Consider the following 27,981-nt stretch of genomic DNA (forward strand, 5'->3'; position numbering starts at 1 on the left):
TTTGATGGACCTGAGTATTTTGCTCATACATGTCAGAAAAAAATACCACATTAGTCTAATAGCTATTTGCAGAGTCATAATAAAAACTAATCAAATGTAATACATTTTTTAAAAAACATGATGTACCACTATAAAACTAAGAGGGAACATGTATTTGAGTTAATTTCACTTATGGGGTTAGTTTTACTTAAAAGGGATTTTGAAGTCAAGGCAAAAAAAATATGTTTTCTTTTATCTGAATACTAGATTGATTTGAAATGTATGCATGTATAAATCTACATGAATTTCTTTTTTTTACTAGTTCCACCGTTGAATATACCAAAGTCATGTTGTCATAGGAAAAAGAGAGATATTAACTAATTGAATACTTTTTTTTAGCAGACAGGACGGATTTTTATTCTGCTGTGTTGTTTTTCAGGATGATAAAACGTCTTTGTATATTTGTTAGCGTTGTGGGCGATTCCCGGTAATTATTTTCTGCCCTTCCACTCGCTCTCCGTCTGAATTCACGAGCTCTCTTTCTGTCTTTAGCAAACTACCACTCCCATAATTCCAGAGGTGGAAAGTGGAGCCAGCTACGGGTGCCCGGATGGCTTTGACAGTCAGGCACGTTGGAGAGGCACAACGGAGACTGGGGCGCACGAGAGACGGAGAGCTGGAATTGCAGAGGCAGAGACGCACGGGCGCACGGTCGATTTTCGCCTCCCGCATACTGGGGAGTCCCGCGCCTGTCACCAAAACCGGAGCACCGGGCTCGAGTGCGGTTGTGTCAGCGCCTTAACTGGGAAGAAAACTGTGAAGCAACGTCCCTGCTCCTTATTTTTGAAAGCTTTTCCCTTTTTTGCTCTTTTGCTTTCCCATCTTTTGTGGGTGCAGATATCGATGTGAGCCAGAGGAGCGGTTTTCTCCGTTGACGGTGGCGCGCGACGGCGGGAGGAGACAGCGCTTGAACATTGATGTGGGAGGACTGTCTCCCTCCGACGCGGGGAGCGCAGATGACGGGGGAATGCTGCTCGCGGACGGCCGCAGCCGCCGAGGCAACCGCTCCGTGACCCGGGCGAGAAGAGGAGCGAGCCCCCGCCACCGACAGCCGCGCGAGCCGCCAGCCCCGCCAGCCCCGCCAGCCAGCGTCAACTCCGCAGCAGCAGGCAGCGCGAGCCCCTAGACTCCGTCTCTCTCCACCGGTGAGTGCGCGTGCAGCGTCTTATGTACCAAACATTTGCTTACTGTCCACTCAGCCAGCTGTGCTGCGCACCTCTGGTTGAGTTTTTTTTTTTTTCTCTTACATTAACCACGTCGGTACCGGACGGAGCTCTGCATGCGTACTGCTCGTGCTGCTGGGTCATCTGGGCTTTACTGTGGGCACGCAGCGTGTGTGGTGAGATCCTAAATGATGATGTCCACACACACACACACACACACACACACACACACACACACACACACACACACAGCCTACTCACGCAGTGTGGTTGAATGTGCGCGCAATGAACCCTGTGTACCCCCACCTGTTTTTCTGATAATTTACAATATTCCCACCTATTAACATCATTATCACTGAATATATATACAGTGTAGGCAGGGCAGCAGTGTACAGTACCTCCCCAGGTACTGTCACGCTGCTGGCACACACAGCCTCTCTCTTGTTTGTTTTCTCCATAGATTTTTTATTTATTTATTTTTTTTATTTACCTGTGGGTGAGTTTGTTGGGACTTTTCTCATGATAAATTTAGTGACACATACCACTGGCTTGACTGTCAGCCCAACTCCTCCTGCTGATGGACAGATGTTTGCTTCACATATAAACAGGAGAGTCCCAGTGAGAGCCCCCCCCTCCCTCCCCTCTGGGTTTCCTTCTCTCTCCCCTGCACCCCGCCACCCCACCCCCTATTGAGCTGTCAGGGCAGTTAGGCAGGACACAGCAGCAGCAGCAGCAGCAACAGCAGCAGCAGCAGCAGCAGCACATCCTGCAGTGGCAACAGAGCCGGTGAGCTGGAGGCACGGCATACTCATGGTGGTGATTATCAGCTCTTGTCTGTGGTTTAGTTGGGGGGAGGAGGAGGAGGAGGTGGTGGTGTTGGTCGTGGTGGAGGGTGGAGATAAAGGAAAAAGAAAGAGTGCAGAGAAACTGAAAGAGAGGAGAGAGGATGAGAGAAGTCAATGTCAGTGTCTGGGCAGTGACAGTTCGTTATTTAAGGGCCCATCAGAGACGTGCACAGGCTGCCCTAGTGCAGGTGCTGTTAGTATGCAGAGTGATGCTCTGTCTGTCTGCCTGTCTGTCTGTCTGTCTGTCTCACACTCGCCCAGTCTCACTCCCTCAGTCGCTGGTTGAAGAGTGAGTTCTCTTATTGGCAGGTCCACTTGGACATAATGAATAATTTCAGCCCTGTGAATGCTGGAATGAAAAGGAAATGGCCTTACCTTGGCATTCTGCCGCTGTCTGTCAGTCTTGTCTTGAGTGCATGGCCGTGTGTGTGTGTGTGTGTGTGCGCGCGCGCGTATGTGTGCGTGTGCGTGTGTGACAAACAGAGAATGTGAACATATAACAGCTTAGGCCTATTGTGCTTCCTACCTGTGTGAGCGGGGCTAGTTGTCATAGCAACGGCCTTGTAGCTCCGTTGATGTTCCTCCTGTCCTCATTGGCAGGGTCAGCGCACCTAACACACCACATCTCGTCTCAAATCTGTGTGTGTGTATGTGTATGCATGCACATGTGTACTTCCAAGTGTGTGTTTGTGCTCTGGAAGTACCTTTTGTTTGCGCCTTGCTGCAGTTCGTAGGCGTGTAGGGTGATGGCACAGACAAGTCAGAGTGTGTGTTTGTGTGTGTGTGTGTGTGTGTGTTGCAGTGTCACAAAGATACACCCTGCTGATATGACAGCCGACAGCTCAACCAATCACCTGTTTTCTCTCTCTGCCTATCAGCATGTGAGGTTGCCGTAGTCAGACGTCCTCTTGATATGGAGGTCGTCATGGAGATGGAGAAGACAGAGTGGACACACATAATCATGTATACACACGCACAAACGCACACAGACACATGAAACGCTGAATGGTACAGTACATCTATTGACTTCCGCTGATTTCCCGGCGTTAGGGGAAGTTTTGAGTCATATTCAGGATGGTGCAACCTGTTGAATGGAGGGTTTGAAGAGATGATGCATCAGTTCTGAACATGAAGTAGGTTCACTTCAGAGAAAATGTCATTATGTAAAACTGTTTGTGGTTGTGTGAATAATCTTTTATCTCAAGTTCGAGTGACACAGAAAAAATGCCATCAGACAGAGCTTCAGAAGTTAAAATCTGAAACGACGTCCAACCAGAATTTGAATCTGTTCAAATATCGATCCTCTGTACGATTATGATGCAGGAGTTTGGCTTCTACAGGATTTGTCAAATACAACAAATAGATTTATTTTTTTCATTTACAGATGTTTTGTGAGCATCAGCTGACACTCCTGTTTGAACTCTTCACAAGAGTTACAGAAAACGGAAATTTACATCACAGAAGTGAATGACTCAAGATTTTTAACTCGGTACTTGAAACGCCTCATAAATTATGTGAGAAATTGATTTTAGGGCACAACTTCACATAAACAGTTCACATCGCTTTACAGTGACGGAATTTGGTTGAATAGAGCATTTAGATCCATCTCTTGACAGCTCTAAGTGTAAACTGAACATTGAGATGCAAATTATATCAGTGTTTTTATCGCTGTTGTTTCCAAATCAGAGCTGTTTTTCTGTATACTGCCTGTTGGTGAAAAAAACAACTAACTATATATAATGTAAGACGTCGAATTTTCATGCAAAGTAACAGAACATTTTTTGGAATAATTTCCAACTTTTGCCGTTTTTATAATGCAACAAGCTTCTACTACTGGCGAAAAAATAATTAGCCATTACTTTGTCCTTGGGGTAAAGGGTCCTGTCTTTTATGACTCCTATTAATCTAATCGTCACCTGAAGTGAAATAGCTTTTGCCACAGGCAGGTAAAAACGCGGTTCAACTCCCACACACACACAGGCAAGCGCACACAAATGCACCCACACACACAGCAACCATTTAGCATTAGTGTAAGCAGTGTTTGTATGCTCCATTCTGTCACCTCCCACACGATACATTCATAAAACGGCTCCTCCGCGCCAAAGGCAGTGACTCAAAAGAAGACATCTCCCAATCTCTTTTCTCTCGCCTCCTTCCCTCTTTTTCACCCCTCTGCCCCCCACATATACCTGTCCTTTAGCCAGTCCCATCTCATTCTCCTCCTGCTTCTTTTTCTTCCTCTCCTTTCCTATATGTCCTTCCTCACCTACCTCCTCATTCTCCTCGTCTCCCTCACACCATTCCTCCCTCCCTCCCTCCCCCCCCACAGGGCTGGTTGCAGCCGGTTTGAGTCTGACGGTGGAGAGGAAGCTTCGACCTCTCACCTCCGGAGGATGGAGGGAGGGAAGGAGAGGAGAGGGATGATGGAGGGCAGCGAGGTGGAGTAGAGAGGAGGCGGGGGAGGAGGAGGGTGAAACTGCAAGAGGCGAGGGAGAGGTCAAAGAACAGGAGGGATTTGCAAAGAAGGAGGGAGAGGAGAGCTTGGGGGGGCGGGAGGGACAGCGGGGTGGGAGGGAGAGAGAGAGGGAGAGAGGACAGAGGGGTCAGGAAGGGAAAGGGGTTGATAAATGAAGGGAGAGCGGCAAGATGGAAGGACAAGGAGAGAAAGATGAGAAGGAGAGAAAGACAGAGTGTGAAGCTGCTGTGTACCTCCCTAACAAGCTGGACAGAATCAGCTCAATTATTAAAGAGGAGCGAGAGATGGGGAAAACACGCAGACACACACACACACACACACACACACACACACACACACACACACACACACACAAAAGCATCTCTATGTGTCTGGCACTCAACACAAACTCGAAACACACACACACACACCTATCGTCATACTCACACATGTACAGTATGGCTGATTTCTATGTTTCTCAACGCTTGTGTGTCAGTGTGTTATCTTTGTTTTTAGCGGCGTGAGTGCGCGTATACATGTGTCTGGGTATGTGTGTTTAAAAACAGTGAGTCAGAGGATAAGCAGAGACTTGTTAGTGATTCTCCTCAACACCCCCCCCCGCCTCCCACCCCCCCCACAACCCAATTTGGCTTCAGCGCCGTCTCAACGTTCCACCGGCGTGGCTTCAATGTCGTCCCATCAATATGAACAGATAATCAGAGCACTAAGGGGTCTGTCTATAAATCCCTGCTGTGAATATAGTTTTCACCCTCTTCGCCTCCTTTCTTCTCTCCTCTTCCTCTCCTCCTCCTCTCCTCCTCCTCCTGCTCTTCCTCTCTTGCCCGTTCCACCCTTGTTTCTAGTTCTCTTTCTTCTTTCCCTTTCCCCCTCTTTCTCTGAGGAAGTGTATGCCCCCGAGGGACGAAAAGATTCGCTACCTTCCAGGAGAGAAAGAGATTGTGTGTGTCTCTTTCTGTGTGCGAATGTGTGTCCTCCACATGTGTGCGTGCCAGGATGATAGTGTGTGTGTGCCTGAGAGTGAGAACACACACTTCCTGAGACGGAAAGGGAGAGAGAGGCAGGGGATGAGCGAGTGAAGAGAGAGGGAGAGAGAGAGAGAAAGCAGGAGGCTGTGGAGGGGGAGGAGAGAGAAAGAGATAAGAGAGAAAGACAGAGAGTAGTCGGGGAGAAGGGGGAAGATGGATGAATGCACTGCGCACTGTGTGTGCATGTGTGTGAGTGTGAGAGAGAGATGGTAAAGAGATGCAGGTAGACAGAGAGGGACGGAAGGGTTTCTTATCCTCTCAGCAGAAGTCATAATTTCTTAGAGCGTGCACAGATGTGTGTGTGTGCATGTGGCTCATTGTGTTTGTGTCTGAACGTGTTACCTCGCGCAGGCTCGAGGCCAAGAACCAGAGAGGTACAGTGGTGGTGTAGCATCGGTGTGCAGCGTGAGCGGTGCGTGTGTGCGTTTTTGAGAGGTGTGTATGTTGAGGCTGTGGCTGATGAGCTGTCAGTACCTACAGTTGGAATGTTCACAAGGCGGCCATTGTTGTTCAAACAGCCAGCAGCCTTCTCCTTGGCAACGGGCGCTGCAGCAGCGTCTCCCACAGCAACTGTGGAACAGGAGTATGGAGGGAGGAGGTGGAGTCAGGAAGTCAGGGCCGCAGCACAGAGGCCCCTCTCCAAAACACTGGCCTCAAGGTCTGAGTGTGCGTCGGGGTCCAAGCATCTGGTTTGTGTGTCCTCTGTGTGTGAGTGAGTTAGATATGCGTGACTACATTTAAGCGTGTTGGTATGTGTGGTTTTTAAGTGAGTCTGTGGGCTCTCATCAGCAGGACTACGTGGAGTGTGAGCGTGCATCTCTGCTCGCGCTTTTTTGTGTGTTCATGCCAACTTTGTGTGTGTGTGCACCTGTGTGAACTCTAAGTGGGAGTGTTTCTGTGTGTGCACCTAAGTGGCTGGTTTCATCTCCTTGCATTTGCATGTGTGTCTCCACACACATCCCTGCCTGCGTCCTTGTTTGTATGTTTTTGCATGCACACGTGTGCGCACTCCTCGCTGTTCCCCAGCTGGCGTGGTTGGTCACATGACCCGACTGAGGGACGGCCATCAGCAGCGCCAGGAAACTGCCTGCAGGAGAGTGAGAGTGAGGAGAGAGAGAGTGTCAGGCTGAGTTGAAGATGAGGGAGGGGTGTTGGGGAGTGGGAGCGTGTGGTGTGGGAGAGAAACTGGGGGTGGGAGGTGTGTGGCGGGGGGGTGCTAGAGAGATGAGAGAAGGAACAGTGTGGAAGAGAAGTGAGGAGGGGGTGAGGAAGGAAGAGGAAGGGGTAATACAGTCCTCCTCATCTTAAAATAACTACAGCATGTAGGTTCCTGCAGAAACAACAGGAGCGAGACAGGCAGATAGTGAGACAGTCAGATGGGGGTGGGGGGTCCTGGTTTTGTGTTGTCTAGTGTTTTGAGCTACTTCTCCAGTCCCCTGTGTGCATCCTTGGCTGAGCTGCCACTGTATCTGGTCTGTGTGAAGTCTGTTTATGTTAGATGTGTGTCTGTCTGTCTGAACGTCTGTCTGCCTTTTTGTTTGTCTGCACATATGGTTTATGTGTTGGTCTCTGTTCATTTATACGCTTTGTGTGCGTGTATGGTGTTGTATGGTGTGTGCGTGCACGTGCTTGCTCTTGGCAGGAGATACAGCGTGCACACTGATGATGGAGATCATTAGGAATTTCCTGCAGCTGGGGAGGAGGTGGTGGTGGGCTTTTTTTGGATGGGGGAGTGGAGGTGAGGCAGCAGGACGGGTGGGATGTGAGTGGGTGAGAAAGAGAGGAGAGGTCAGAGTGAAGGAGAGTGTGAGGGTCTGGTTATGAGTGAGTTAGCTGGACTGTCTCTGTTTGACTGACGTGTGTGCATGAAGCTGCTGCCCACCAAAGCCCAAAGTTCAGCTCAGTTGTGAAGGGTTGTTGGTGGTAAATTGTGTGCAGGCATGTTGGCCCCGGTGCTGTGATTTGTGTGTATTACATTCCTCCCCCTCTTTGGCACTCTTAGCACCTCAAGCTCAGACAATCCAGGTCTGTTGATTAGAAGAGTTTGGATGTGCTGAAATTGTTGCTCACTCTAAAGGCCTGTTGGGCTACAGCGCACTGCAGTCAAGGCAGGACCTTCAAACTTAAATTTTACTGTTTTGTTAATTTAACGGAATTAAAAGTTTGAAGAGATTGGCTCAACTTTGTACAGTACGAAGAGCAAATATTGAAAACTTCTCTCCCACCATGGGAAGAAAAGTAACGCCTTCAAATCCAGTATGTAAGCCTATTAGCTTAAGATGACGTTTAGGTTCTGCTCATGTTAAATGGGGTTATTTTAGTGTGTTCTGTGATGCAGCTCAAGATAAATAAAGTTTGTTTCTTTTAACATCAAACTGATGTAACAATATGCTTTACAAATATGTTCCTAATTATATTGTTCTTCACTCAGAGACATATAATTTATGGTCAAGTGCTTGATTTGATTACTACACAGTGAGTGTTTACAGTTAGTCGGCCACTTTGAAGTGATGCTGGGTAACATCATGTTACATGCAATGTTTCACTGCCAAACTCGGTCACATTTCCCATCTGGAATACAACCTGCCGCACTTCTTTCTCCACCTTTACACTCTGAAGGTGCACAGATGATTTGAAAACAGATAGGCGCCAAATTGTTTTATCAACTGTCTTTTGCATTGTTTTCTTTTTTGTCGACAGATTCCATTGTTGTACGTAGGCTGGAGGCTGTTAGCGCTGCAGGTTGAGGTTGCATCAGGGCTGAGGTGATGTGGAGGAACAAGAGACTGATGGTAGCTGAGTTTCTACAAGGTGTCACTCAGTCTCTGTGGACCCCCTGACCCACTTCCTCCTCCCAACCTCTCCTCTTCTCTCCTGGCCTCACATACACTTTCTCCCTCTCGCTCCCTCTCTCTGTTTTATCCCCCCTTCCTTCTTATCTGTCTAAACCTCTCGGTGGAGCTCCCCCCTCCTCCCCCTCACCTCTTCTCTCTCACTACCTCTCTCTCTCTCTCTCTTTCTCTCTCTCTCCTGTGTCCCCCTCCCTTACACCCCCCATGCTGTTTCGGTGCTGCTGCCTGTCTCTTAGCAACAACTGCACACCCGTTAGAGCTCAGTGAGTGCTTTTACAAACACACCCAGGAAGACACACTCGTACGCGTGCACACTCACAGGCACACACACGCACACACACATGCGAGTGTGCACAAACACTCGCACACTCATACACACAGGGTCTAGTTCCTCATTGAGGGTTTCTGCTGGCAGGCCTGTGAGTCTGCAAGCCTTTGTGGCAGTGAGATAGATGGGAAGAGAATAGATATGCTGTACAGCTACCATGTACAGAGTCATCAGACTATGCACAACAGGGCAGTTGCCCAGACTGGAAATTGACAAGCTCTAGCCCCTGATTTCACACTGGCACGTGCACACATACACTCTGTGGCATGTTGCGTTGTTGTTGCCGCTCCTGCATGCACAGAATAACACCGCAAACTTTTAGAAGAGGATAAAAAACACGTACAAGATCAAAACAGTTCAAACAATGTCATTCATATGAGAGCTGCTCTTTGTGAAACAGATTCAACAGATCATCATGTGGGTACAGCGCACACCATCGGCTGTTTTCACAGAGACAATACTACGCCACTGTGTGTTCCAAAGCCCCAGAGCCATTCACAGTAAAATGCACCAAAACGCATTTGCTACGTATGACGGTGATTATATTAGAATGGCGGCTGATGGATGCCAGGAGTGTTTGCTTGAACAATGAATCATAGTGGGAGTGTTTGATTGGCTGGCATCTCAACCCTGTCAGAATGCCCCCCGCAGAGCACAGTAGAGGGATATTTGTGTGTCTTTGTTTTGTGTGTGATCGTGCATGAGTACATATGTGTGCGTGATACGTCTGTCTTTATGTGTAAATCGATGTGCGAGTGTGTGGGAGGATGAAGCTGTGGGGGCACATTAGCATGTGAGTTTGTGTGTTGGTATGTGCGCCCACGTGTCTGTGACAGCGTGTGCCTGTATGTGTAAGCACATGTGACGCAATGTTTAATTAAAGTATGTGTTCTTCTTCCCTCACAAACTGGTCAGATGAAGCCTTAATTAATGAGTGCTGTTAATTAGACCGGAGAGAAAGTGAGAATGAGAATGGTAGAGAAGGGAGGGAAGGAGGGAGACAGGAGCGGCCATGGGAGGGAGTGGGTAAGGGGGTTAAAGAAATTATGTGTATCACACATAATTGTGTGCGTGTGATTGTGTGTTCATCTCCATGTTTCTGTCCCAGTTGTGTCATTCCTCAGAGCAGCAGAACATTGAGGTTGCTCCGCTCCATGTGTGCAGCCCAAAACTCTGCTACAGCAAAACTCTCCCATTCCTCCTCCTCTTCATCCTCCACTGCTTTGTCCTCTTCTGCTCCCTCCACCTCCCCAACCAGCTTTTTCTCCCTCATTTTTCTAAAATTGCTCAAATCTGTTTTTTCGTCCATCCTTACTTTCGCCTCCCTGTACTTCCTCCGTCTCTCACCCTTTCATACTTTCCCACTCATTCTAATGTCTTTCACTCCCTCCCTTCCACATCCCCTTCTTTCTCTCTCACTCTCTATCCTTCTCCCTCCCTCGTAATCAGAGCCATATGTTGGAAAGAGAGGCAGAGATCAGACGATGGACATAATTGTGTTGAATGTGGACTGTGTGTGGTACGGTGTTGGAGCCAGCCGTGTGCATATATGCCTGCAAATGTTGCACGCGTGCTTGTATTAGTATTACTGTTTGAATGTGTGAATGCACGTAGTGACATGCGAGCCTGACAGCACATGTGGTCCAGATTTCCAAATACTTCTCTGCGTTCTGGATGTTTGTACTTGTGCTCTACTCTGGGTTCCTATAATCCCTGCACCGTTCCTGTCTTTCTGTCACCTTCATCTCTCCATCCTCTTAACACCTCTCTATTCATCACCTCTCTGCTTCCCCCTGGTGGCTGTGATTATTCACACATTCTCATTCTTGTTGCACCCTCCAAGTCTAGTGCTTTGTAATGCATTTGAATAGTTTTGGCGAAATGTGGTGTGCAGTGTGAATTCGTGTGTGCGTCTTTGTGTGTGTGATTATAATGTTGGGTTGTTTTTTATTCTTTCTCACTCAAATATCGTAAGATTTATACATGGAAAAATGCACTCAATCCCAAAGACAATACACAATCCTGTGAGTCTGGTCATCGTCATGGAGTGATGATCAACAGTATGTGTGGAAATCCAGTTTCTGGCTTATATGTGCTTCTGGAACACATCAAAATGTAACACTAGCCACAATTAGACTTTGAAAATATATACTGCAAGTCATCTCTCCAAAATAATTGCGTCTGATGTGAGATGGTGCAGCCCTCACCAAAATACTGATTCTAGTCTGGTCTGATGCATGCTGTGACATCATGTACTAATCTCTTATTCTCTTTTTCTTTTTGCTCCACCCTCCGCCACACTCCTTTCTTTTTCCCGACTCTCTGTTTCTCCCACCTTCTTCAACTCTCTGTCCCTCCCTCTGTCTGTCTGTCTCTCTGTCTTTATGTCCTTCTTTCTTTCTTTCTTTCTTTCACACTAGCAACCATGGACAAAAGACAGGAGCAGAGGGGAGAGAGAGAAGTATGTGAGCTCTCCACTGCAGTATTGATGACCCAATGATCCCCTGCAGAACAGAGCCAGTCAGGCAGACAGAGTGAGGCTCAACTCAGAATCAAAATCAGAATCAGCCCCACGACCATTCGGTAAAAGCAACCAATTGAGCAGGATATGAATGGTAAATGTAATCTAATGTTGTAATGCTGCTGTGTGGGTGGCACAGTTAATAGAAGAGAGTGCATTACAGATTAAGTTTGTGGCCTGTTGCCAAAATGTTGACGATTCTATCACACAATCACAATTCTGATCTGTAAATGTTGGATTTTTAAGACTCCGCACCGGCGCTGGTTGTGTCTGGAGTGTTATGTTTTTCGGTTGTCGTATTTGTTCATGCGTACGTACGGACATTTGTTCACCTTCTATTTGTCTCAATCTTAATCACAATATCTCTTGAACCCCTTAAAGAAATTTCTTCAGATTTGACACAAATGTTCAATTGGGCTGAAGGATGAACTGATTGCATTTTTGTGGTCAAAGGTCAAGGTCACTGTGACCTCACAAAAGATGTTTTGGCCATAAATCAAGACTAAATAAAGTAATTCTGAAAAAGATTCACACACATGTCTAGCAAGATAAAATGGTGAGGTGATGCTATGGTATATCCTGAAGGTCAAAGGTCAGCTTCAATGTGACATGATAATGTTGTGACAAAAGCCCTTTTCAATGCCGTAACTCACAAACAGAAAGGGAGATTCTGACCATATTTCACATTTGGTCAGTTACTGAATTGGTGACACACATTCTGGATGCCCACTTGAAACTGTGTCGATTGCATAGATACTCTCTCTCTGGTTGAGGATCCAAGTTTTAAAATTTGTATCTCCTTTGAAGCAACATCTGTTTTTGAGGCATCCTCTACTGTCACAGCTTCAACTTTGTCTTCATTAAATATGTTGAACGAGTCCTGACAAACATGGATGTAAACTGCAACCTATCTGGTTGGCATTAAGTTGCAAAGAAATAATTCTAGTCATTTGTACAGCATGTGTGACGTCTTGCAATAACCAGTGTACTGAGAGTTTAGGCATATGAATCAAATGTCCTAAATGAATCAAGGAAATATCAAAGTGCTCATGGACTTCCCATCCAATTGTTTTTATTTCTGTTTTTAGGTGTTTGAATCTTCTTGCCAGCTGTTAGAGGAGGACAGCAACAAAGAAGAGATACTCATTTGCATACAGTTGAAAACATCCTTCTTTTTCCTGCCTCAGTACCAGCAAAACTGTGCACTGAATGAGTGGCTTGTCGGATCACCTACACACAGGCCAAACTGGGGCTCCAGTGGGCTGTGGTGAATCTCAGGCAGAGGAGAAAGGGTGCATCGCTGACCTGGAGGGGCTGGAGGGGCTGGAGGGGCCCGAGTTCTGGACCAGGGAGCTCGGGCTCCAGGGGGTGTTCCAGGACCCTTCTCAAGATGGACTGGCACTGGTGACCTCCGACCACATCCCCCCCTCCTCTCCCTCCGCCCTGGCCAACGGCCTCCATCTACAGAGAAGGCTGGGCCACAGCACCTGCCGGCGGAGGCAGACAGAGACTCACACCACCGAGACACACACATTTGCAGAGACACTTAGAAACATGCAAACACACATAGACCCAAATGTGCATGCACACTCCTTTTCACACGCACATATGGATATCAACACACATACAGGTTCTGTAGGGCCAGAACTCTCTAAAACTCTCACATCAGAAGCCATGCACACAGCTTCACCTCAGCCCTTGTCTTTGGCACTTGGCAATCACTCTGCCTCCACCAATCAGCTAGCAGCCCCAGTCCGGACTACAGAGACAGACACGCCCTCCCCCTTTTGTCCAGTCCCTGCTGTCCCAAACCCAAACGCAGACTCCTCTCCTCTTCCTGTGGAGACAGAAAAGAAGTATGCACTGCGCAGCTCTGGACGTCCCCGCTTTCCTTGTCACCTGCGCAAATCCTCTCGCCTCCGCCGAAGCATAGAGGATGGAGAGAAAAGAGCAGGGAGGGAAAAGGGAGAGGAGGATGACGAAGTATTAGAGGAGAAGATCTTCACTGTTAAAGAGGAGGAGGTGGCTGTTGGAGATAAAGAAGAGCATTCCACTGTGGAAGCTGTTCTCCCCACACCCACCTGCCATACAGACATTCCTCTTGCTCTAACTGTACCTAAACCTGTTCCTAAAGCTATTCCTAAACCTGGGCCCAGACTTGGGCATAGACCTGGACCGAAATCCAGGTCTAGGCCCGGACCCAAATCTGTCCATAAAGCAGGTCCTAAAAGTGTGATGAAACAGCGCCAGGCAGCCCAGGCCCTCCAACAACGTGCTACCAGTCATCTGCCTTTTGTGAATACATCCACCATCCCTGCACCTCTGCTAACTATGAAGGAGGAACCTGTTGCAGAGTTGGGGTTATGTCCTCCCAGTAACCGCAGACGTGGTCGCTTTGTTGGCGTAAGTTGATTTAAAGTTACTCTAGTTTCTTCTTGACATTACATACAATTCCAGAAGATGTTGAGACAATTTGCAGTTGCACATGTTTTATGTTGGTCTCTGCTTTTCAGGTGAGGAGGATTGTGGTCAAAGTGGCTCGCATTCCTGTCAGCCTTAGTCGCCGACAGAAAAGCTACAAAATTTCTAATTTGGAGACAGTCACGGGGACAGAGAAAGTTAATGATGGCAGTGTGGAGGGCTCAGAGGCAGTTCGAGAGCCAACTGCACTTCTCCGCATGAAAAACAATGGGAAAAGTGTGATGGTGATGTTCCCTCCGGGAGAGCTCCCTGTTATTCTCAAACGCAGACGTGGACGACCTCCTAAACAGCCTCTGCCAGGAATACAGGGGGAGCCTCAGAATGCTGTGAACCCTGGTGGTAACGGAGACCAGCCCAAAAAGCCCCGGAGGCGCCGTCGGACTAAACTCCCTTTTCCTTATCCGTCCTATGTTAATGACACAAATGATGTGAAAACAGAATATGGGGATGTTCTCTCCAAACTGGCCTTTTTAAACCGACAGCCTCCTGCCACTGGCCGCTGTTCTCCCCCTCGCTGCTGGACACCTAGTGAGCCAGAAAGCTTTCACACGCCTTTGGAAAACCCTGGCATATCCACCCTGCTCCACCGGCTCACGGGGTTTAGACGCCCCCGGGGTGGCAGAGGAGGGGGCGTTGGAAGAGGTGGAGGAGCAGCAGGGGGCATTGGGGGCACTGAGTGCAATAAGAGCACCTTCAGTGACTTCTTTGAATCCATTGGAAAAAAGCGGAAACTGAGCCCCCTGTCTGAGCATGGATTACCTAGGAAAAGGGGGAAGGGTGCGGGTGGAGTTGGTAGGGGAGGAGGTATGGTAGGAACAGAGCCTGGGGGTGAGAAAGTCAGGAAGAAACGTATCAGAAAAAATGGTGCTTTTAAAGGGGGCGGGATGTCCATGGGGCAGGACTGGCCTAATGGGGCAGGTGGCTGGGGGGAGGAGGGGGCTATGAACAAGGAGAAAGGTTTTGGTGGGTATCAACTCTGTGGATCTCCGAGGGGGGGTTTTTCCTCCTGTGAGATGGGGAGAGGGGGCGCCTACAGCAGTTCAGGAGGAAATAGAAGGGTGGGGCCAGCTGGCGAAGACTCACAAGGCCTATTTGCTGGTTATTTTCGATCACTGCTCGACTCTGATGATTCATCAGACCTGTTGGACATCTCCTCCCAGTCAGACCACCGCAAAGCTTCATCCACTCCTGGTTATGAGTCATCCAGCCCAGCTACCAGTCACAGCTGGTCTCCTGCATTCCCTAAGTGGAGCTCTAAAGGTGGAAGCTCTGGTGTGGAGGGCCCAGCCCAGACGCATGGCTCCTCCACCAGGCCTCCATACAGCTACGGTAGCCTGGCCCAAACATCTCCCACCACTTCTGCCTATCCTAAATCCACTCCTCCATCTCTCTCACACTCTCCCAGCTCCCCACACCCTGCCTCTTATGGCCACTACTCCTCTGGCTACTCCTGCTCTTCTCCTGCAGTGCCACAGAGATCCTCAGACTGCAGCTTTGCCTATGGGTCTGGTCACAGCAGTGGAAAGGCCACCCCTGTTGGTCAGATGGGCTATTCTAGCTATCAGGCGTCAGCCAAGCGGGCCTTCAGTGGATATCCTGGAGCAAGGGGGGAGTCAACAGGACCCACATCACCGGGAGGCGGGTATATGTCTGTGGCCAAAAGTAGCCCCTTCAGTTCCTCCTCCTCAGAGGGTTACAAACAGTTCTCCAGTCAGTGGAACTTCAGGTAAGTCATTTGTGTGTCATAAAAATATACCCAACAAACAAATACAATTAATTCAAGTAAGGTCTGACTTTGTTTGAGACCGAAATGAATATGTAACTAAATATTTTCTTACGCTAGAAAAGAAAAGTGTAATTGAATAAAAGTCTGATCGTAGCAGGATCAAAGAGATATGAATTACTCAATATAAATGTTTCACTCCAGCACATAGTTTTCAATTTTACAACATTCACCATGTAATTAACAGTTGGCTAAATGTGCATGGTGCTTACACATCGTATCAATCCGTAGTTAGAATCTGCATTCAGAGTTTTCTTTGTCAGTGTTGATTGGTGAAACTGCAAAAAGAACAGTGAAAACTGAAACACTCAAGAGGAGAAATGTTGCTCAAGTGCTATTTGTGTGTTAAATAATATGTGTTGGTATGTTTCTTTTTTTTTCCAGACATGGTTATGGCGGCTGGTCAGCAGAAGGCTTTGGGCCTCAGTATCATGGCTATGGTGAATACGGCTCCAATGAGTCCAAAGACATCTTGGATATCTCAAACTACACCCCCCAGAAGGCCAAGCGACAGCCATTTCCTGAAAGCTTATCAGAATCCTCTTCTGACTCTTCACATCTTGGCTCTGCAGCTCCTGGTTGTGGTCCTGGCTCCACAGGTGGCATATACAAACAGAATGAGACTGTATCTGCCACTGGGGAGGGGGGTCAATCAAGTCTGTCCAGCCTGGAGAAACTGATGATGGATTGGCATGAGAGTGCATCAGGACCTTCATATAACTGGAGCCAGAACGTCCTGTTCCAGGGAGGGGGAACCAGCAAACCCGGCCGTGGTCGCAGGAAACGGACTGAACCACATTCTGATAAAGATGGGGGTTCTGGTTTACATTCTGATTCCCCATCCAGTCCTTCCCCAACACCTACTCCTGGGCCAAAGCGGGGAGGGGTTGGAGGGCGGGGCAGAGGGTCTAGAGGGGGCAGAGGAGGTCTGTCTCCCTGTCAGAGAGAGCGTCCATCGGGGCCTAAAGGCAGAGGCAAAGCTGCATCAGTAGTGGGACATGTGTCTGCTGGAGGTCCAGACGGGTCTGGGCTGTTCCAGGAGGGGCTGGATTATTACAGCGGAGACAGTAGCAGCCTCTCTCCCCTGGCCACACCTAATCCTGCACCGCCTTCCAGCTACCTCCAGGACCCCTGTGAGTACCCCTCCCCTTATTCTGCCCACCCGTCCACACCTTCTTCAGAGGAGCGATATCCAGCCTTATACCCTGGAGAGTCCTCCTCTTCCCTCTCACCCAGTGTCTCATCTCCCCCTTACCCCCCTAAGCCCACCCCTCCACCGCCCCAGTCGTACCACCTCGCCCCCTCTAGGACCTTCTCCCCCTCTTGCTCCCCATCACCACGGTTAACACCCCACTGCGGCACTGCACTGAGTCCCTCGCACCGTCCTCCTCCAAAAGACCCACAGTTTTCACAGTACGACTCCCCCAGCTACTGCAGCTCCCCCTACTGGTACGGACAGACGTCGCACAGCGGCAGCCCCAGCCCGCACTCGCACAGCACGCACTCAAACACAGCCATGCACGCGCACAGCAACCCGCACACAAGCCCTCATGGAAATTCGCATGGGAATTCACTCACTAGCCCCAATGCAAATACACACATGACCCCAGCTCCCCTCGACACACATCCTCATAACACGCAGCCCCACGCAAACCTGAGCTCACACACCACCACACATCCCACCTCACACCTCCAGAGCAACCCCCTCTCCCACTCAAACCCCCACACCAACAATCAGCCCCACCACAATGCACACACCAACCTTAACGCCCACCTCCCTTCCCACACGCACTCCAACCCCAGCCCCAGCCTCCTCTCCCACTCAACGCCTGTGCTTTACGAGGAACGCAGCCCTCCCTCCGCCATGACCCACCACAAGCGGGATCTGACCCCCCACACCATGAGCACAGGCCTCCGCCAGGGCCCCTTGCCTCACTCCCCTTACCCCAAACCTCCCCTGGACTCCTCGCCCCATCAGGAGGACACTAGTGGCTACTCCCTGCCCCAGCAATCCTACCAGGGCATGGGACTCCGCTACCCATCCCAGGCGGCTCAGGCTAGTGGGGTGCTGTGCCAGCTCCTGGACCCAGCCAATGAAGACAGCTTCAGTGTCACCAGCCTGTAACAGCAGGTGAGTTTATTTAACATTCATATCAACGATACGCCCAAAATCAGACCGAGGACCACCACTGGAACTGGTGTGTTTGATTACTAGCAGACAATTTACTCACTGATAGATAGAAAACCTTGTCAAATGTTTTCAGAGCACTACATTTGTGGAAATTTAATTGGATTATTAAAATGAGGGGAAAAACATCACAAAACAATGATTAAGCACTATTATTATTATTATTAGTAGTAGAAATCCCATTAAACATAACCTTAGCAATTGTAATATGCAATTACAGTCTAAAAGACAAGATGCTGATGAAATTTCTTACAAAAGCAACAGTTGTACCAGTGTTTTCATTCAACCATAAACGGAGCAGGTCACTTTTTATTGATAACAAATCAAATACAATTTAAGTCTTGCAGTACAACACAAATCAATTGTGTTGCCAAAAAAAATTCTGGCAATCCAAGCTATTTTAAATCTGTTAGCAAGTCAAGGGGAAAATGGCATCTGTCCTGTGATGCAATAATAATAAACAGAATTATAAATCCTTTTTTTTCAAGATATATAATATCCTAAAAAAAATACACAGAGAATGTTTAGGACACCAAATTTGTTAAACAGTTTTTCTTTAATTCTCCAGTAAACAATGCTGAAATAAATGAAACATGCTAGAACCTTACTGTTTGAGTCCTGCTCTACATACATCAAAATCACATTTTTTGGCCAATTAAATAAAAATTATAGATTAATTTGAATGTATGTTTTGGTACCTCGTATTTCAAAAGAAACATATCAAGTACACATACATAAGTCTATAAGAATGGACTGCAACACAGCAACCACAGTGCTATGCTATTTACTACATTACTTTTATTGCCAAATCAGTGGAAATATGGATTCACTTACAGCACAGTCATTTTATCACTGTCAAAAATATATTTGTCTCATTCTTCTCCCTTTGTCTCTTTTCATCTCTTTGTCTCTCCTTGTCTCTCTCTGTTTCTTTCAGGTGCATTCAATCCAAGCTTTTACAGATTTGCAAACATTTCTTTTTTTCTTTTCTAAGGGGACTTCTTTGTGAGAGACTGTGAATTGAAGGGTGAGAATTTAGCTGCCAGCTTTGGACAGTAAAGCTTTAATTCTCCAGCATTGACAATCAAGATCAATCGCAACTTACATACCCGAGCATGCACATACACAAATGCGCACACACACAAAAACAGACACGCATGTGCAGATAAGTCCACTACCTAAACACAAACACATAAAACCATACATGTGCACACTCACTCACACTCTGCGCTGGAACGAGGGAATGGCCAAGAGGAGCTGACAGATGAATACCAGACGCTCACGGACAGAGACAAACCTATTTCCTCATCCCTTTGAGTCCCGCTGTGATACATCTCGCCAAATCTTTCCGGCTCTGTTCTGTACATCTGCAATATAGAAAAACTAGGATCACACGCCTCTCTCTCTCTCTCTCTTTGTTTATTTTCTCTGTTTACCCCAACCTTCCTTTCCTCTGCTAAACCAGCAACCGTGATCCGCACTGAACTCACTAACCTGGCATTTCTGTCTTGTGCCCTAACATGAACCGCATCTGAGCCCAAATCAACTTTTTAAATACCATGAGCCTAGCAAAATGTCCCGCTCTGTGCACTCCTTGTGTTGTGTCCCATAAGAGAAAAAGTGGACTAAATCAGTTTCTGCTCTTGAAATACCAGCATCTGTACATATGACTCCAGCTCCAAGCCAGGGGGCCTCTCTTCTCTCCGAAGGCCCGTCATCGACTTGCCCTCCTCTGCGTTCTGCCATGGTTTCTCTGCTCTGGGGTGGGGGGGGACTGCAGCATGGAGACTCAACATCCTGTGTTTTGCTGTTTTAACTACAAGGGAAAGAGACATTGAAATTACACAATGGCCCCAAAGAGACTCTTGTTTTCTGTGTGCGAGTGTGAGACAGAGGGTGCATTCGCGTGACAGCAGTAATGCATGTATTTGTGTGTACGTGTGCATATATGTGTGCATATGAGTGTGTGTGCGTGCCTGTGGGGTCAAAAGGAGTGAAGCTCCCCAGACACAAAAGTCTTGGCGGGGCCTCATTCTTTCTTTCACTCTCTCCCTTCTTTTTCTGTGGTCTTGTGTTGTTTGGTGGTTTTTGTGATGAAAAAAATTGTATATCTGTCTGTTACATATCATGTATGTATCTGAGGTGCAAAATATTTAAATACACATTCTGTTCTTGCCATTGGTAATCGTGTCTTTAGCGTACAGCTTCTTTAACGGATTAAGGGAGGTGTGGGCATATTTGTGCGTGCATGCGTGTGTTTTAGAGCCTCCCCGAGTATTGGGCTTTGCCCAGGCTGTCTGGGACTGTGAGCGAGTGAGTTCAGTCAAGGACACAATTCGACAGGGAGTGAAAGGGAGGGGAGGAGAGGAATGGATGGCGGGGAGAGCATGGGAGGATGTGTTGGAGGGAAAAGAAAGAAACCAGACTGAGGAAATCAGAAAAGGGTGTCGAAGAGGTTTTAAAGCCACTGAAACAAAATGCACAAAACTGCAGCTTCAGAATTCCTCATCCAAATAAGGAATTGTATTAAAGCACAAAGTAAAAGCTTTTGTTACCAGGGAGCTGAGAGGGAAGGACCCAGTGCTCACTTCGTGTCCTCACAGGGAAACTTGCTATTGTACAGCAAATATTGTACATCTGCAGCTTGTGTGTACGCATGTTTGTGCCAGAAAACCAGAAAGAATGAGAGAGAGGGGAAAGCAGATGGGGGAAGTTTACTGGCTGCATATTGTGTACAGTTTGTCAACAGGCTGACTAAATAGACTCAGACATGGCTGGAGGAAATGTGTTTGCTGTGACATTCCACTGTATGGTGGAAGGGGACACGTACTGTCAACAACACGACATGACAGACAGAGAGGGGGAGGGTGCAGAGCAACAGTTCTGTCAGGTTTTTTCTTTGTACTGTATATAATACACTGCCGTTTCATTGGCATCCAAATGTTTATTTTCTACAGCCAACTTTAACCTATGCTGTAAGCAAGTTTACCAACTCTTAACTGTCATCATCTGTAACATTATGTCTCAACTACAAGTATGGTGTAAGTCGAGGCAACACATTAAATCCTCCAATTTAGCAGATATGAGAACATTTTAAGTATTTAATAATTTACTTGTCAACTATTTCTCATATTAAATACAAATACCACCATTTCAGAATACTCCACTATAAAGTATTGAAGTATTATCATCAATATGTGCTGATATACATATGCAGAAATGTGTGATATACATATTCATGGAACTGCTGAAGGAGGAGATCATTTTAACAAGTTCATGCAGTGTTGGGTTTTATAACATAAGTACGTATAATCTTTTATGAATAATCTTTCTGATGGAAGAGACCACTCCCATTAGGATAGAAATCCTTCATCACAGGATAAAGGTTATCACTCTGAACAACGTGGTATTGATTTGTAGTAACACATTCCTCTCAGGGGGAGAGGTGAGCCAACAAAATGCCAACCGCAGAATAACAGTCACCAGATCTCCTCACTGTAGAAGTCATCCAGGTTCTCCTTTCAATTTGTCATTTTTCTATATGTAGTGGAGCATAAGTAGCATAAAATGTAAAATTAAAGTGGCTTAAACATATAGTTAACAATACACTGTAAAAAAATAAAAAAAACATAACAAAGCCAAACAAAATTGTAATACTGAGGCAGTATACTGTGAAATAGCCATCTAATAGAAATATAGTAATTTCCATATTTTTAATCAAATTTATTTAAAATTATGGATAATAATGATAGATATAGATTTAGATATTATACACTGATGAAAACACATTAATTTCTAGTGAAAACCTATGTGATTTACAAGATGTCTCTCATTTAACAAACATATCTATGAAAAACTATAAAACCAATGCTTCCTTTTCTGTTTATTGTCACTAATCTAGTCTAATTTTACACATTTAGTTACACTATTAACCTTGAATGTACAACTTCATCTATAAAGGGAAATATTATGTCAACAGGCTGACTAAATAGACTCAGTCATCCTTCTTATGTTAAAAAAAAGTCTTGTAAAATAAACTGGAAATATTATGTATATTTAATATTATTATATTAGACATGGATATTTGCAAATACACAAAACACATTGAGATAAAAAGCCAAAAAAATATTTTTTTTACAGTGTAATCTAGTTAAGCCAATGTAGGGCAGTTCAACATGAACATTTATCATTAATTCCAATATAAAAATATGTGTTTTTATATATATATATATGTGTGTGTGTGTGTTTGTGTGTGTGTGTGTGTGTGTGTGTGTGTGTGTGTGTGTGTGTGTATATATATATATATATGTCAGTGAAATTACAGTCACCACTCATATTAGTTTGGTGGAACAATAGCAGTCACTGTTAACTATAAAATAACCTTTTTATGCTTAACTTTTTACATTGACATGGCAGTTTTATACTATATAGTGCAATATAAGGCTATAGGTCATCATTTTGCCTGACAAACTTAAAAGCCTTTCTGTTCTTTAACGTGTGAGTTCATAGCCTCACTATAAGACACACAAGTCATTTTTATATCCAACCTTTACTTGTGACTAAGTTCTGGCCTAAATAAAACAGCAGTCAGTGTGTCAACAAGACCACCGCTGACCGAGGAATGCGCCTCGTCATCACAACTTTCCCCCTGAGGGTAACGAGGAGGAGGAGGAAGGAAGGAAGGAGGAGGGGAGCTCTCAGCTGGGACTTTCCTCGCTGCCCTCCAGAGAGGAAAGAAAAAAAAAAGAAAACTTTAATCACATGCAGGGCACCGCGCCGGAGATGATCCCCGGTGCCGCCGCTGCCACCAAGGAGGTATGCGGACCCGTGCGCGGTGGTGGGGCCGCGGGGGTCTCTCCGTGCGCTCGGGAATCTTGCTCCTCTTGATCCCGCCGCTTCTCCTCGCTCTCCAGCTGCTCGTCGTCGGGTCACGGCTACCTGAAGCCGCTCGGGTGTGGGTTGGGGGGCAGGAGCCGGACGGAACGGTGGCGTTTTCCGTGATCAGCATCGAGCCGGAGGGGAGGACGCGCCGCGGGGGAAGCCAGTCCAGGCGGCCGGGAGCGGAGACGGAAGAGGAGGAAGAGGAGGTGGAGGTGGACGATGGAGAAAGGAAGGAGGGGGGACGCGCGTATGAGGATGAGAACGAGATGCAGTCACGCCAGGTTGGTAGTAAAGTTTAACCCAAGTGTTTCTGACCGCTTGCATCACATACTATTGATATCAACATCTGTAGATTTGGAGGGGGAAAATGCTAATTCCATGCCATATTGCTCAGTTTACGCACAGAGAGATCTTAAATCGGCTGATAGAGCGATAACAGCATCCAGATCATGCATGTTTAGCTCAGGAATGCAGATTATACAGAGTGTCCACTTTATTCGTGATGCTGGGGCCAGTTTGGGCACAGCTCTGAATTACTCCAGACATGATGGAACAGGTGAGGGCAGGAGGTGAGCAGCACTGACCCCCAGATCAGAGAGAGATGACAGCTGTTCTGCTCTGCTCTCTCTGCCCTTCACTTTCACAGCCTCCATCTGTATCTGTGTGGAGGTGCATGTGCCCCCTCATCACCCCTCCAGCCCCTTCCCTCTCACTCTTCATACCCTCTCTCTCTCTTTGGTGCTCCTTCTCTGTCACTGTCTCTTTATCTGCCCAAGGCTAAAACTCTGACTCATTCTCGTGAATCATGCCCCCCCCCTCCTCACAGAGGTTACCATGGTGAGCACAGAGTTCATTCTGAGTTAGGGGAGCGGGGAGGGGGTTTTGTACGAGTGTGCGCGCGCTTGCATGCTACAGCGCCTCTGGCAAATATATGTTAAACCAGCAGGACCAAGGTCAGCGCCTGTGACCTGCCTCCTCAGCACTCCTACCTGGGGCTCTCACACACATTGCTGCCATTCCGATGCATTATTCAGCCACTTTCCCAGACTCTCTTGGATCTGTCGGTACTCCTTGCGCTGTAGTATCTACAGTATGTGTTGATGTATGCACACGTGTTCCCAGGGGGGGCCCAGAGCGTTGGAGGTGCAGCGGTGGGCGGCAGAGAAGCCATCCTTCACAGCAGAGCTCAATCGTATCGTCACCTACATCACAAGGCCACAGGTAGGCTGCACTGAAACACCGTAGTGATGTCAAGTAAAAATACCTCACATAAATAGACACTGAAACAGCACAACTCACTGAAATGTGTGAAATGTATGAAGGCACATTAAAAGTCTCCGTTATCATAAATATGACCTAAAAGAAACTGCTTATGTTTATTTACTGTTTTGGCACAGTGCAGCCAAGAAATTGTAGTATACTTACAATGGGAATAAGATGAACAGTGAGGGACGCCACAATAAATATTCACAACTGGTACAGTATTACATATAAAGTCTCATATGATAGTCCCCAAACTTTTTAGCTTGTGACTCCTTCTCACAGGATGAAAATTCCCTGCCATTTGAATCATTTTTAGATGGTAGAAAAGCCAAAAACTGTGCTGTATTTATTAGGGAAGCTACTAAAATTAGAGAAAAGTCAGAAGGAAAAAAGGCAAATCTTGAGTAGTGATTTATTTTTCTTCTCTGTTTTTGTAATGATGCCCTGTGACTCCTCAGTTTTACCCTGTAACCCCTTGAGGAGGTCCCGACCCTTACACTGGAAACCGCTGGTTTTCAATATATATACAGCACCCTCGATGATGGTCTCAAGGCTGCATTCCAGCTCATATGGGACTTCAAACTTCTGTAGCCAGGAGTTGGATCCTGCCAAGCCTTAACAGCAATCAATAAAAAAAACTTCACTTTTTCAACAACTCCACTTTTACGACTGCAGAGTAGCGTGGGGGTTAACATAGCAGTAATATGATCAGTCAGGCGCTGTCAATGTGCTGGCAGCAGAATTCTGCCAAATCTGGAGCCAGTAAGGACGTTCAGTTCCAGACTGGAAACTCCCGAGCAAGAGTTAAGACTTACGCAACACCGAGAGCTGGGAACTGGGAGGGAAGCTTACATGTCTACAAAACCTACTATACTGTACTGATGCTTGGTCGATATTCCTTTAATTATTAAATTTCTGCCTTGAATTTAAGTCGGTCAGATGTATTCTTGTTGAACAGCTCCCCAAAAAATGACTGACACATTCAGAAATTCACCAGGGAATAATTTGGTTTACTTAGAGTCACTCGGAGACATCACTTGCTGTCTGAAATGTTCTCACAGATTTCACAAGACAAGCCTTCAAACCACTTCTTCTTCTTCTTCTTCTTTAACTTCCTCTCTTCTTACTCGAAGGCTAATTCTGCATCAGACTTCTGCCCAACCCATCTAACGTGACTCTCTTCGACTGTCCATCCCCAGCTGAACTGCTCCAGGGTTTTATCCCCGGGGCAGACTGAGGCAGCGCAGCCCCCTGCAGCTTCAGCCCACTGGTCGCTGTGTGCTGAAGACTGGCTCCTTCCAGCTGCAGATGGATCGTGTGTTGCATACTCCTTCAGGTGTGTAACCATGCGCTTATGTCAGTGCATGTGCTAAGATGCTTGAGCATTCATATCGCTGGCGGAGTTGGAATAAACAATGCCAATGCATATTTAATCATGCATGCAATAATCTTCAATCCACCTCTGTGCTCCCCTGCCTCTCTGTCTGTCTTTTCATGTTTGTCTTTGTCTCTCTAGTATGGATGGGGGGGATGCAGACTTTCTGAAGACTGTGTCGGGGTTAGGATGCAAAGTCCACACTTTCGATCCCACCAACTCCATTGCATCTGGTGGTCACCTTGGCAACAGTTTGGCGAGTAACCGTGGCGACGGAGGCGTGGTCAGCCAGCACAAGATGTGGTTGGAGTGGCGAGCTCCGAAGAAGCGCAGGCACAAGACGAGAGGCAACCTGGGCAGTGTTTCTCAAACACTGGCAGATATCATGGCAGCTCTGGGACACCACACAGTGAGACACGCACTCACACACACACAGGCAGAAATTTAGAGAAACAGTGCCAAGCAAACATACCTTAGAGTCTTTTCACCCCAACATACCCAGAAAGCTCTTTTACTTGGACGTTCCCATAGCAACAGGGCTCTGCGCCATCCCTGGCTGCCATGGCAACAATTTAAGTGAGTGAATCACACAATGGCCCAGTTACATCCTGCAGCCACAAGAGGGAACTACAGACCTGCAGTCTGAGCTTGTGTTGGCTGGCAGAGTAAGAAGTGCTCCAAGATCCATTTATGAGATTTAAGAATGATTTTAATTTGATTTCCAGATATTTGGCAATAGTGTTTGGTGATTGCCTGACAAAACTTTCAATTCTCGTCAGCTCTGACAAACTTTTTCTCCTGCAGTAATAGAATAAAATAGCTGTTCTCTGATTTGGATACTTGCAAAGCAAATTGCAATATTTCTTTTCATTTATATATGACAGTAATTGTGCAGATCCAGACCAGAGAATTGAATTTACATTTTCTTTTCTGTATTCTCTTTAGGTTCACTTCCTCTATGCTGACCTGCTAAGTGCTGAGTGGCGAGTTTTCCAGAACTGGATCGAGGCGGGATCTCTACAGAATGTCCATCATCTGGTTGCCACGGTGCACCTGCAGTGGGCAGGGTTTGAGGTGGGCGGGACGGATGAGGAAGTGCTGCGCTATTGGTTCAGCATCCTTCAGGGTCTCCAGGCTTCTGGACTCAAGCTGGTCCACAGCTCTGCAGGAGAGGGTCACAGCGTCCTGAAGAAGACAGTAGCCAACGCTCACAGCTCCTACACCCTCAGCTGGGTCAACACACGACACTGACACTCACACATGAACGGACACACATGATCTGAGTTTATGGATGTCGTCAAACAAGGAGGAGAAGCTCAGAATCAGAACAGTGGGTGAAGTTTCTTTGAATAAGGAACTTTTTTCCCTGAGATTTCAGACATCCACGGTTCTTCATCTGACATCTCCCTCTAGTGGACTTGAATGAATTTGCCTTTATACAATTATGCCATCAGAGGTTGTGTTAATACTAAAAAATGTGACCAAATATGAAGCAGAAGGAAGGCTTATTGATTTAAATGGGCAAGAGCACAATCAAATAATTATATATAAAGATTTGTATCACTTGCAATGTTAAAACGCAGCACACATCACATCACAACACATCACACAGTGCGACTGATTTCACATGAACCTTCATCCAGCTGTAGCATGAATGTAGATTCAACAGATTATTTATTTCTGTACAGCCCTAAATGCTTTTTTATGTGCAATAAATCTTTACATTGAAGACAAGCTTAATTTATATTTAGACTATTTGTGCCTACTGTGAAATATAGAGAAATTCTTCCATTATACTGAGCATTCTTGCTCTTTACTGTGTACTGTATTACAAAGAGGAAAACAATGAAACCATAATGTGCATTAATATCACAATAAATACAACATAACACCAAAGAATGGACACTTTTTTGTTTGTCTTTGAAAAATCCTGTCATTCCTGCTTCAGATCTTCTCTTTGGGTATATACAGCTTCGGAAATAACTACTGCACCACTGTGACCACTGTTTTCTTCCTCTTCCTTTGCGGTTCTTGGTGGAGCTGTGCTGTGTTTTCCTCTTAAAGCTGTAATGGACAGCTGTGTGGCTGATTCTAAGTAATGACTCCCTCACTGAATTGCTCTTTGTTAAGCTCAAAGATTGACGTCATTTCTTCATCTCAAACTGGGTTATAATTTAGCTTGGATAATTGATTGACTTTACATAAAGAGTTAAAGCACAAAATAATGGTGACTCAAAAAATGTTTTAACTGTCCAGGGTGAATTTAGATTTTTTGTTTTAATACATATTGAATATTATTTCAATATTACTGCATAAAATTTTTAAACATAATTACCACTTGTAGTGAATTCTAAGACTTTTTGGTGTGTTTTAGTATATGTGTAATTGTTTAACCACTATGTGAAATTAAATGTTTATTTACATAGCATTTTATTGAACAAAGAGGCACTTTACAGGCAAATGAAAAAAAATAGTAAAATGATAAACGTAATAAAAATTCAAGATTGAAGATTCAAGACCTTTATTCATCACAAACACAATTACACATAGTATAATGCACAGTGAAATGCATTGAGCACCTGTTCCAGATCGAAACGATATGAATAATAAAAATAAAAACACAAGAAATACACACACACACACACACACACACACACATATAGATAGATAGATAGATAGATAGATAGATAGATAGATAGATAGATAGATAGATAGATAGATAGATAGATAGATAGATAGATAGATAGATAGATAGATAGAT

At 46.2% G+C, this 27,981-nt stretch overlaps 2 protein-coding genes across 7 annotated transcripts; both read left to right on the forward strand.

Moving 5' to 3' along the window:
- The first annotated feature begins 597 nt into the window (after window positions 1-597).
- On the forward strand, window positions 598-19,886 carry ahdc1 (AT hook, DNA binding motif, containing 1). 6 transcript variants are annotated; one of them, XM_023269063.3, is made up of 6 exons: window positions 598-1,184; window positions 11,149-11,343; window positions 12,338-13,652; window positions 13,763-15,456; window positions 15,898-17,644; window positions 18,639-19,886. In XM_023269063.3, exons 3-5 carry the CDS (start codon window positions 12,459-12,461, stop codon window positions 17,636-17,638), a joined length of 4,629 nt encoding a protein of 1,542 aa, XP_023124831.2. In that variant the 5' UTR covers window positions 598-1,184; window positions 11,149-11,343; window positions 12,338-12,458; the 3' UTR covers window positions 17,639-17,644; window positions 18,639-19,886. The 6 variants fall into 6 exon arrangements, with proteins under 6 accessions (XP_023124831.2, XP_023124832.2, XP_023124833.2 ...); XM_023269064.3 differs by having other exon boundaries at window positions 11,149-11,311; XM_023269065.3 differs by having other exon boundaries at window positions 11,149-11,189.
- A 2,488-nt stretch (window positions 19,887-22,374) lies between these two features.
- On the forward strand, window positions 22,375-27,119 carry LOC111567763 (probable methyltransferase-like protein 24). Its single transcript, XM_023269062.3, has 5 exons — window positions 22,375-22,863; window positions 23,705-23,803; window positions 25,045-25,181; window positions 25,362-25,629; window positions 26,166-27,119. Exons 1-5 carry the CDS (start codon window positions 22,519-22,521, stop codon window positions 26,469-26,471), a joined length of 1,155 nt encoding a protein of 384 aa, XP_023124830.1. The 5' UTR covers window positions 22,375-22,518; the 3' UTR covers window positions 26,472-27,119.
- Window positions 27,120-27,981: the final 862 nt, after the last annotated feature.

The sequence above is a fragment of the Amphiprion ocellaris genome, chromosome 15 (assembly GCF_022539595.1).
Source record: "Amphiprion ocellaris isolate individual 3 ecotype Okinawa chromosome 15, ASM2253959v1, whole genome shotgun sequence".
Classification (NCBI taxonomy): domain Eukaryota; kingdom Metazoa; phylum Chordata; class Actinopteri; family Pomacentridae; genus Amphiprion; species Amphiprion ocellaris.